The sequence below is a fragment of the Entelurus aequoreus genome, linkage group LG07, assembly GCF_033978785.1.
Source record: "Entelurus aequoreus isolate RoL-2023_Sb linkage group LG07, RoL_Eaeq_v1.1, whole genome shotgun sequence".
Taxonomy (NCBI): Eukaryota; Metazoa; Chordata; class Actinopteri; order Syngnathiformes; family Syngnathidae; genus Entelurus; species Entelurus aequoreus.
Window position 1 is genome coordinate 63,518,026 of NC_084737.1, and position 12,489 is coordinate 63,530,514.

General features: G+C 41.3%; 2 protein-coding genes across 5 annotated transcripts in view; one reads left to right on the forward strand and one right to left on the reverse strand.

Annotated features, from left to right (window-relative positions):
* The window catches only part of LOC133654133 (Fanconi anemia core complex-associated protein 20-like), a 57,605-nt gene that overhangs the window by 42,685 nt on the left and 2,431 nt on the right, over window positions 1-12,489 (forward strand). The window lies entirely within an intron of this gene.
* prkcz (protein kinase C, zeta) overlaps window positions 1-12,489 on the reverse strand; it is a 197,280-nt gene that overhangs the window by 11,215 nt on the left and 173,576 nt on the right. For all 4 annotated transcript variants that reach the window (XM_062054179.1, XM_062054177.1, XM_062054180.1 and 1 more), the window contains one exon: window positions 172-287. In XM_062054179.1, coding sequence (XP_061910163.1) covers window positions 172-287 — 116 coding nt within the window. The remainder of the gene's footprint in view (window positions 1-171; window positions 288-12,489) is intronic.

A 12,489-nucleotide genomic window follows, 5' to 3' on the forward strand; every position in this document is an offset into this window, starting at 1 on the left:
ATTCCTTCCTACAGTAAGTTATTCTATGGAATAATTGAGTGTTATTAAAAACAGCAAGGACTTCATCAAATATTTGTCGTGAAGAAAAGGCACTATTTCAGTGATCGCATGTCCCATCTAAAGTTCGTATCACATCAGTCAATAAAAAAAGAGTTGAGAAGCGGTACTTACTCGTCGTCAGGTGTTAGTTGTACTGGCTCGTTGGTAAATTGTGTGTCAAAGTTTTCAAGGCCGTATTCATCGGAGATCTGAGGTTTGAAGGGCGGAGTCATCTCTTTTTTCTCCAGCTGGACACAAACAGATACTTTTTACTGCTCAGGACATAAAAAGAGGGTTTAATGGCTGCATCAAGAAACATTCAGGCTCTGCTAAGGCAGAAAATACGTATCAACAAAGTATGTGATCAGCCCATCAATAACTCTGATCACAAAATATATTTTTGTATTTTTGGTCTCCCCGCTGACAGAAGCGGGTAGACTATGTGGCGACTCTGTGGAGTTGCTCCAATAAGTTAATAATCATTACCTCCATTGCTGCAAATAAATTACATGTCTTACAAGTACTATTATCACTGGATGATGAAACTAAACATGTAAGAGCAATTAGTAGCAGACACGCTAATCGCTAGTTGCTAAATGAGCTTGACACAAAAGAATAAATAAGTCTGAGTAAAACTTTTTTTTTTTAAATAAGTTTGAATTGTGTCAAAACGTTGGTGTGTTTTAGAAGATGAAAGTAATTTACTGTGGTTAGTAAACATTACAATTAATGAGATTTAAAACATTTCACCTTTGACAAACATTCTGGAATAAGTACAGACACTTGTGTGTGATATCATGTGCGATACAAGCAGTCCTGCAGCATGTTTACTTGTGTGTGATATGTCCGATACCAGCAGTTCTGTAGCGTGTTTACTTGTGTGTGATATCATGTGAGATACAAGCAGTCCTGCAGAGTGTTTACTTGTGTGAGATATCATGTGCGATGCGATTGTTCCTGCAGCGTGTTTACTCGTGTGGGATATCATGTGCAATACAAGCAGTGCTGCAGCGTGTTTGCTTGTGTGTGATGTCATGTGCGATACAAGCAGTTCTGCAGCGTGTTTACTTGGGTGTGATATCATGTGCGATGCTAGCAGTCCTGCTGAGTGTTTACTTGTGTGTGATATACTGTGCGATACTAGCAGTCCTGCAGCGTGTTTACTTGTGCAAAGCTGGAAAGCCAGTTATCTAAATGTCCTCCAATAAACACCCAATTTCTTATTTTCTACTAAAGCCATTTACAAAAGGTAAACATGCTAGGCTATACACTACTAGCAGCACACAATAGCACACCAGCTAGACATAAGTAATCATCATTGAACAATAAAACAGCACATTAGTCAATCTAAACAAGTATAAAATAATTACAGTTGCATATTACTTACACGTACAAAGTCTCCAAGGCAGAATTAGTAACAAACGTGTCCGCATCATTCAACTTAATGAGTTATTGTGACCACTAGCTTTTCTAACGTTCCATACTATAAAAAAAATAAAAATACAAGTATGTATGATTCCTGCTGATATCGGTATCAGACAATACTCAAGGATCGGTATGTAATCGGATGTGGAAAAAGTGGTAACCTTCATAACGCCATCATCGTTGCCTCAGCACACCTGAAGTTCACCATCAGGACCATTTTGCAACCATTTCTTGTTTTCACAATTTGGAACCAAAAGAAACAAATACTTCAACACTTTTTTGTTTTGTTTTGAAACAGCACACTTTTTTCTGTAAAAACAAAGTGAATGTGCACGTTTAATTCAGGATGGACACTGACTCCCGTACTTCTTTTTGGCACGTACCGAATCCCGCTGGATTGCAAGAACCCGGCACCGATTCATGTAAAATTCAACGATGCCATGTTACGGTGCTTGGGTCATGCTTCGATCCAGCAGCACTGAGAGTATATATATGTAATGTTGCTATTTTCAATGCCAACAAATTGAGTTAAAACGCTCCAACATAAGTAAAAGAAGGCTCCACTTGTACAAAAATGCAGCTTGATGCTAACATGCATTGGCTTTGCTATTGACATGCTACTGATTAGCATTAGCGATTTTACACGGCAATTTCAACACCCCCAAATGTGTTAATGAAAACTACAACTAAGATGCACGTTACAATCAAACAGCTGGTGTGTAGTAAGTGCACTACTTACAGTATTAACACTTTTTAGGGTGCAACACAATGCTAAGACTGAACTGACCAACACACCATAAACTACACATACTGCCATGTAACGTCTCGGACTTGACTCAGTGATGTGGTGATAAAACAAATGGACATTAGTAGAGATGTCCGATAATTTCGGCTGACCGATAAATGCTTTAAAATGTAATATCGAAAATTATCGGTATCGGTTTCAAAAAGTAAAATGTATGACTTTTTAAAACGCCGCTGTGCACACGGAGAAGTACAGAGCGCCAATAAACCTTAAAGGCACTGCCTTTGCGTGCCGGCCCAGCCACATAATATCTACGGCTTTTCACACACACACGTGAATGCAGCATACTTGATCAACAGCCATACAGGTCACACTGAGGGTAGCCGTATAAACAACTTTAACACTGTTACAGATATGCGCCACACTGTGAAACCACACCAAACAAGAATGACAAACACATTTCGGGAGAACATCCGCACCGTAACACAACATAAACACAACAGAACAAATACCCAGAACCCCTTGCAGCACTAACTCTTCCGGGACGCTACAATATACACCCCGCTACCCCGAAACCCTGCCGCGCCCTCCCACCCCCCATCTCCCGAATTCGGAGGTCTCAAGGTTGGCAAGTATGCTCTAGTATACTCTGGACTGAAGCTGTGTGCCTTCATTGTTTTTGTAGCTGCTGTTTTGAGGCATGTTTAAAAAAAATAATGCACTTTGTGAAAGTCGAAGTATAGTATTTCCCATGTTGTGGTGGGTATCAGGATTATCTCAGGGAGAGCATGTCTTAAATTCCAAGCTGCTGTTTTGAGGCATGTTAAAAAAAATAATGCACTTTGTGACCTCAATAATAAATATGGCAGTGCCATGTTGGCACTTTTTTCCATAACTTGAGTTGATTTATTTTGGAAAACCTTGTTACATTGTTTAATGCATCCAGCGGGGCATCACAACAAAATTAGGCATAATAATGTGTTAATTCCACGACTGTATATATCGGTATCGGTTGATGTCAGTATCAGTAATTAAGAGTTGGACAATATCGGATATCGGCAAAAAAGCCATTAGCGGACATCTCTAGACATTAGTGATCATAATCAGCTCAATGTGGCAATTAAAAATGAGACAATCAGACTTGTCCGGGGTGTACCCTGCCTTCCGCCCATGTGCAGCTGGGATAGGCTCCAGCACCCCCCCGCCCCCTCAAGGCCCCATAAGGTACAAGCGGTAGAAAATGGATGGATGGATGGACAGACAATTAGTATTTATTAACACACAAAAGTACTAAAAGTTGGTATCGTTGAGTACTTGTATCGGCTCAGATGTGAACTGTGAACCATCCCTACGTTGGATGACTTTGTACTCTTCTGTGTACTTTAGTATTTAGCAGCTTCTTTGTGTTGAGTAGTGATGGTTCAGAGTGTTTCCAAACAAACAACATTCCTCCTCCAGTACAAGTGCCTCCTCTGTCCTCTCACTCCCTCCTTTCATCTTCTCACACACCTCCTCTCTGCTCCTTCTTTCTGTCTCCTGTGTCGCTCGCTGTGCTGGGAATGAATCACACGGCCTGCACCTTGTGTCTCGCCCTCTTTCAACACACACACACACACACACACACACACACACACACACACACACACACACACACACACACACACACACACACACACACACACACACACACACACACACACACACACACACACACACACAAAAAAAGGGAAGTGCCCAGCGGCCGTAGTGGTGCATGAAAGATGCAGGCGAGTGTATGTGGGCTTTACTGTACAAAAGCGCTTGACATCAAAGTAGTAACTACAAGTACTCCATTACTTTTACTGAAGTTACTTTTTGGACAGTAGGAATGCAACGATCCTGTATTGTACTGATAGAACTTCCCAGGGTTAATATGACCGTTTTTAATTGAAATGATGACAAATAATAAAGTCACGGACAGACTGGCACGAGCTTAATTGTTAGCATGAAAACAAAAGACATTAACATATTTCCCCAGTAAGAAAGGACAGGCGGATTGGCACTAGCCTAAATTTTAACATGACATCATGAGACATTAACGTATTTCCCCAGTAAGAAAGGACAAACTTCAATCTAGATGTATTCAAACACATTAATGTCTAAGGATCTAAAATTTGTGAATGCATGGATTATTAATCTAATTGTTCATTTCCTGTTAAAGGCCTACTGAAATGAATTTTTTTTATTCAAACGGGGATAGCAGATCCATTCTGTGTCATACTTGATCATTCTGCTATATTGCCATATTTTTGCTGAAAGGATTTAGTAGAGAACATCGACGATAAAGTTCGCAACTTTTTCGCTGATAAAAAAAAGCCTTGCCTGTACCGGAAGTAGCGTGACGACGCAGGTTGAAAGGCTCCTCACATTTCCCCATTGTTTACACCAGCAGCGAGAGCGATTCGGACAGAGAAAGCGACGATTACCCCATTAATTTGAGTGAGGATGAAAGATTTGTGGATGAGGAACGTGAGAGTGAAGGACTAGAGTGCAGTGCAGGACGTATCTTTTTTCGCTGTGACTGTAACTTAGGTAAAAGGGCTCATTGGATTCCACACGTTCTCCTTTTTCTATTGTGGATCACGGATTTGTATTTTAAACCACCTCGGATACTATATCCTCTTGAAAATGAGAGTCGAGAACGCGAAATGGACATTCACAGTGACTTTTATCTCCACGACAAGCACTTTAGCTACGGAGCTAACGTGATAGCATCGTGCTTAAATGCAGATAGAAACAAAATAAATAAGCCCCTGACTGGAAGGATAGACAGAAGATCAACAATACTACTATCAGGAGACACTGAACCAAACTCTGGACCTGTAACCACACGGTTAATGCTGTGCCGCCTGTCGAAGCCTAGCAATGCTGTTGCTAACGACGCCATTGAAGCTAACTTAGCTACGGGACCTCGTCAGAGCTATGATAAAAACATTAGCGCTCCACCTACGCCAGCCCTCATCTGCTCATCAACACCTGTGCTCACCTGCGTACCAGCGATCGACGGCGCGACGAAGGACTTCACCCGATCATCGATGCGGTCGGCGACTAGCGTCGGATAGCGCGTCTGCTATCCAAGTCAAAGTCCTCCTGGTTGTGTTGCTGCAGCCAGCCGCTAATACACCGATCCCACCTACAGCTTTCTTCTTTGCAGTCTTCATTGTTCATTAAACAAATTGCAAAAGATTCACCAACACAGATGTCCAGAATACTGTGGAATTTTGCAATGAAAACAGAGCTGTTTGTATTGGGATACAATGTGTCCGAATACTTCCGCTTCAACCATCGACGTCACGCGCAAACGTCATCATACATAGACGTTTTCAACCGGAAGTTTCCCGGGAAATTTAAAATTGCACTTTATAAGTTAACCCGGCCGTATTGGCATGTGTTGCAATGTTAAGATTTCATCATTGATATATAAACTATCAGACTGCGTGGTCGGTAGTAGTGGGTTTCAGTTGGCCTTTAATATCTGATCACTTCCTGTTTTAACATGTTCTATCTACTCTTCTGTTCAAATGTAATATTTACTTTGATACTTTACATTACTGATGATTAACTTGTGTGATGACTGTATTATGCTGATAGTATATATTTATACCATGAATTGATTAACGTGGACCCCGATTTAAACAAGTTGAAAAACTTATTGGGGTGTTACCATTTAGTGGTCAATTGTACGGAATATGTACTGTACAATCTACTAATAAAAGTCTCAATCAATCAATCAATCAACGTTTTGGCTGAGACTACAGATTTGGGTATGGATGCAACACCAAGTAGTTACAGCAGGGGTGATCCCACAGGACAAGTTCGGCACACCACCGCCGCCCTCAATTCGGCCCTCGAGATGTCATTATGTCGCTTGCGGGGTGTTTCCAACTTAATTTTAAATATTTGACTTGTGGACAACGTGGATAAATTAGGTCAATGACCATGAATCAAGCAAACTTGATAGTTGATGCTGTCACCTGATTGGCTGATAGCATGTCACTCCCACTGATCACGGATTGCTCGGTTACCAGAGAGCGATTGCCTTTGTTCATGCAACCAACCTTGCCTCCATACTTCATCTTTGTCCCCACCAAGAAAAAAAAAAAATCTGACATTTTATCGTACAAATTTTCTATTGATATGGATTACGTGTCTATCACGATATATATTGATATCGTTTTATCGCCCAGCCCTAATGACGATTACTGTAAATTCCCAAGTATAAGTTATTTTTTGTACTAAACTTGATGGATGTTTCTTCGCTGGCAGCAATAATTAAAATAATACAAAAAAACAAGCAAAAACATTTAGAGGGTGTTTTACTGTTCGTGCTATGGCGCCATCTTTTGGACGAATTCGCTCACTGTAGGTGAAGCAGTGTCCTTCAATTTATCGGTAGTGTTTTTTGTTTTTTTTCAATCGGTGTGCTGTTCAGTTTTCCAGCCATCCATAGCGGTTCTACTCGTATGGATCCTTCATTCGTCAACCCAAGCAACGTTTGTAAGTTTTACAATATAACTAAAACAATTATTACTTACTAAACCGTCCCATGTGTGATGTCTGTAGGAGTGTTTCCATGCATATTTTTACGTGCTATCGTAATGTAATCAGGCTAGCGTGGTTAGCATTAGCTAACATGCTAACACGTTTACAAGTGTCTGTGTTAGTATTATTAACTTACAAAGTCATTCTTTTTGTATTGTTTCAGTTTCGTAAATTCACCGTGGAGTTATCGAGTCTGTTTAGCTGATTGGAGAGCTAGCTTGCGCAGCTAGTGGGTCCATGACGCTGACTTCTGTTTTGTTTGCTCGGCCGTTTTACTACCCTGTTACAGACAAACATTTAAGGTATGTAAATAAACATTTGGGCAGCACGGTGGCAGAGGGGTTAGTGCGTCTGCCTCACAATATGAAGATCCTGAGTAGTCTTGGGTTCAATCCCGGCCTCGGGATCTTCTGTGTGGAGTTTGCATGTTCTCCCTGTGACTGCATGGGTTCCCTCCGGGTACTCCGGCTTCCTCCCACCTCCAAAGACATGCACCTGGGGATAGGTTGATTGGCAACACTAAATTGGCCCTAGTGTGTGAATGTGAGTGTGAATGTTGTCTGTCTATCTGTGTTGGCCCTGCGATGAGGTGGCGACTTGTCCAGGGTGTACCCCGCCTTCTGCCCGATTGTAGCTGAGATAGGCTCCAGCGCCCCCCGCGACCCCAAAGGGAATAAGCGGTAGAAAATGGATGGATGGAAATAAACATTTACATAGTATTTCCGTGTAAATAACTCATTTCACAAGGTACATATCTGCGACTTATAGTCCGGTGGCTCAATAAATATTTGAAACGTTTGACAGGCCAAATCTGGATGTAAAATATGTGTTCCAGTTCTTTGAATAGGAGGCGTGTGTTCACCCTCATCAAGCTCAATGAAGAAGTTAGCGTGTGGAAAAGGGAATGAAAGGACGGCAGGTAAATGATATTCAGACGTGGCATCTCTTCAGAGAGAAAAGCCTCACCCTGGGGAGGCGAGAGATGAATATTCATGGCAGCAACAACAGCCTGTCAGGACTGGAGACAAGCTTCTAGTTGGAGGGCAGAGAGCGTCTCTTCTGCACCTCTCAAAGCTTTGTCAACTTGTTTTCTCGCTCGCTGCACTCAGGACTCTCCCGCTTTGATATCCTTTGGTGCCAACTTCACAGCGGTGCTCATTAACACCGACGACTGTTTTCCTGCTCACGTCGTTGCTACCTGCCGCCCTGAAACTTTGTCCCACCAGGGACACCACGCTGAAAACCACCTCAGCCTTTTAAAGAAGCACATTAGTGACGCCTTTTTTGTGCAGCTGGAAACAAAAGACGGGGCTCGACGCCGACAAAGCATAGAATTTATTAGCGAAGCTGCTGGAGAGTTGTCCCAAATTGCTGAGTGTAAACTTTGAAGTTTGCTTTCAACTAAAATGTGAAAATACTGTAGGTTAGGGTAGAGGTGGGTACCCTTTATATTTCCATCCATAAAGTAGTAACTCCCGTAATCAATAATAGTCAACAATACTAAACAAACTGAGCTGTTAGCTTGTTAGCTGACACCTGTGTCTCATTTGCAAGTACTGTACTGATATGTATTATACAGCAGACTTAGGTAGGTGGCAGTGGTGTGTAGATCACGGCATGTTGCTGCAATCTGGAAGTAGTCTTTGCCATTAGCTTGTTAGCAGACACCTGTGACCCATTTGCAATAATGTACTGATGCGTATTATACAGCAGACTTAGCATGTCTTAGGTAGGTGGCACTGGTGTGTAGATAACCACGTGTTGCTGCAACCTGGAAGTAGTCTTTGCCATTAGCTTGTTAGCTTGTTAGCTAACACCTGTGTCTCATTTGCAAGTACTGCACTGATGTGTATTATACAGCAGACTTGGCATGCCTTAGGTAGGTGGCACTGGTGTATAAATCACAGCGTGTTGTAGTCTGTGCCATTAGGTTGAATGTGCAAGTGACAAATGTAAGATAAAAAGACTAGCTTTAAAAATACCAGGAGTTGTATGTCTTTTATTAAAAAAAACATTGTTCTATGTGGGTGGGAAATCAAATATCTAACTAGATGAGGCAATTCCTGAAGGAATTGCATGTGAATGCTCCAATGCTGAAGTTGAACTGAAATGCTGACAAATTGTAGTATGAATGTAAGAAAAGTTTAAAAGAAAAAATGATCTGAATGTTGAAGAGTTTGAATTTCCAGGAAAAATGGAATTTGGTTTGGAACTTAGGATAGTGTTAGTTGGATGAGTGAAATGTGTTGATGTTGGAATGGTTTGAATAGGTTGAAAAATGTGTGAATTGTGGAAGTTTAAAAGATGCACAATTCATTTTGAATGGGGAAAATGTCCCTGAAAACTGGGAATTCTTGAAAATCCGGGAATTTTTTTAATTGTTGAAGGAGAGCACACAATTTTGAACAGGTTGAATATTTTGGAGTTGGAACGGTTTGAATCGGATGAAAAATGTGGGAAATGTGGAACTTTGAAAAACGTCCCATTCATTTCAATGGGAATTTCGGGAAAAGCTTGAATTTTTGGGAAAATGGTTGCTGTTGGAATTTTTCAAATCGGTCAAAAAATGTTGAAGTAGTACATTTTTAATTGATGAATTTCGGGAAAAACGCAAATTTTTCCAGTTCAAAAAACAACTTTGTTTTGATTAAGGGGAATGTTTGGACGGTGGAACGGTTAAAGTGGGTTGAAAAATGTGGAGCGAGTAGTCACGAGAAAACAGGGTTTAAAAAAAAAGAGAATTCTGTTAATTCCTGGAATTTTTTTGAACTTGGAAAAATTATAGTTTGAATTTCCAGGATGAGTGGGATATGTTGAAGGTGGAATGGTTTAAATCGGTTGAAAATGTGGAAATGGTGGTAATTTAAAAAATGGCCTATTCATTTTCAATGGGAAAAAATGTCCTGGAATACCTGGAATTCTGGGAATTTTTTGGAATTTGTCAAGGGAAAACCCGCTAATTCCCGAATAGGCTGAACAGTTTGTAGTTGGAACTAGGGCTGGGCGAAATAGCAATATACGCGATATATCGCAGGTGCGATATAGAAAATGACTATATCGTGATATTCGAGTATACGTTCTCACGCAGTTGCTTTTAGATGTGGCCATTACACTGCAGGCTCTTCTCTCTCTCTCTCTCTCTAGGTCGTCCTCAGATGAGCCTTCCATCGTTGCTTCCAGTCATCCCGATTCTCCATACATTTGGCCAGTTCCTTGGTACTCTGAGCTCCTGCATCCTTCTTGAGTACATCCACGTATGTTAGTGTGGGACGTCCTCTTGACCGATGCCCATGTGTTGGTTCCCACAGTACCAATTTGCTGGCTGGCAGCTCCTGATGCCTTTGGCAGTGCCCTGCTAGTCTCATTCTCCTTACAGCAATCTTCTCGCTCACCCTTGGTATTCCCCTGTAGAGGACTCTGTTGGTTACGTGCGCACTCTTGTTGATGTTATGCACTGCACGCAGCATCCTGGTGTAGCAACCATCCAGAGACCTCTCCAGGGTTGGCTTCAGGGTCCAGCATTCGCTGCCATAGAGGAGAACGGACTCAACTGTCGCGTAGAAGAAGCTGAGTTTGATTTGGCGGGGGAGGTTGGAGCTCCATACACTGGTCATGCCGTTCAGGGCTCTCCATGCAAGTGCCTTCCTCACTTTTAAATCCTGCTCAGTTGAGTTGACCCATCCGCCCAGGTATTTGAAGTCCTCAACTTCTTTCAGTACAGTGCCTCCTGCTGTTATCAGAGGTTGATGTTCTGGTGGAACATTGTAGGTCATGACCTCAGTTTTCTTGGCATTTAGCCTAAGGCCAACCTTGGCGCACTCTAGCTCTACCCTGTGTAGGAGTTCTTGTGCTTGTTCCACGTTGTTGGAGAGCAGACTGATGTCACCCGCATAGTCAAGGTCTGTCAGGACCACTGCCGGTTGTCGACTCGACTTCCTTGGTGTCAGCGTGAAGCCAAGTTCCTGCTCTCGCCCATTTATTGCCTTCCTGAGCGCATGATCAAGGACTATGATGAAGAGGAAGGGGGCTGGTGTATCCCCTTGTATAACTCCAGCCAGGATGTCAAACTCCTCGCTGTTGCCATCTGGGGTCACCACCCTGGCCCTTGTTCCTGCGTACATGGACTCTATTGCTCGGAGTAGGTTCGGAGGAATACTGTATGCCTTCAAGATCTTCACCATCGTGCCTCGATGTATCGAGTCAAAATGCCTTTTTGAAGTCTATGAAGCATAGGACTGCAGTCAGGTTGTCCTTCCTCACCTCCTCAATCAATCTCCTAAGTGCCAAGATCTGGGCTGTAGTTGTTCGTCCTTCTCCCACTTTGAAAAGTCACCTGCTAGAGAATGTAGAGTGCTTACTCCGCATGTCAACATCTCCGTTCGGTGCCACACGCCCACACCATCAAAATACCGAGGCAATCATTTCCAGATCAACACCGTATGAAAAAAATAGTCAACAACAAAAGAGATAACGTCCGCAGGAACCTACCACATAGCGAAGGACGTACACAATTTGATTTCCTATTAAGCAGCTAATTTTTATTTGACACTTATTAAAATATCTTGTGTGACATCATGTACAAAAGTGCACTTTAATTGTTTTAATTATTGTAGTGGCGTTCTGTACAAAAAGTGCACTTTAATTTAGTGTTGTTTTGATTTGTCATCTTAGAGACATCATGCATAAAAGTGCACTAATAGCTTGTTTTAAAATTACTGACAATTTAGCACTTTCTGTTTTGGAAATGACATGAATGTTTGTGCCACTGCTTAATAACTGTTTAATAAATACACTTTTGGTAAATTGACTTAGTTGTGATTTCCCTCTCTGCATGAGCATATATTAATGCAGTATGAACAAGCATGTTTTAATGTAGACACATAGAATCATCATACTGCTGTGATTATAAGTATCAAGTGTTCATTCAAGGCTAAGGCAAAATATCGAGATATATATCGTGTATCGCGATATGGCCTAAAAATATTGAGATATTAAAAAAAGGCCATATCGCCCAGCCATAGTTGGAACGCTTTGAATCGGATAAAAAAGTGGAAGGTAGAGCGCGCCAAAATCTAGAGAAGAAGATAAAGAAGAAGTAGAAGAATAAATATATGAATTTTGGTGTAAAAAATCATATGTGTCAATGTTTTGGAGCATTCACACAATTAGCATAGTTCCCAATTTTAACATGTTTAAACTAGAATAGACAAAATCTAGATCTTCATGCTAAAATTAAGATGATGATGCAAAAACAATGACTAAAAATAAGTAAATAGCTCTTAAAACTGGGGACATTTCTAGAAATGACATTTCAAATCTCAGCTAGTGGCAAATATGCAGTGTAAAGCAGGGGTCCTTAACCTTTTTGACCTCGGGGCCCAACATTTCCACTACAACATTGCACACTCAAATATTAACACTGAATTTAGTAATCTTACTCTTGATTGGAATCATATCTAACCTGCTTACCAGTTTAGCTGAGGGGTTCCAAGCATGTGGAGGCCATGTTGATATTTGTCATTTCCAAAACCAATACAATATTTTTTTTAACCTTTAGGGCCCCTCCTCAAGTTTGGTGCTGGGGACCGAGGAAGTTCCCAGTCATAAATTATTTAAAAAAAGTAATGTATTGTTTATTTATTTGTATTCAACACTGATCAACTTCATGTCTGTCAATATAAAGTTATTACATGTATGTT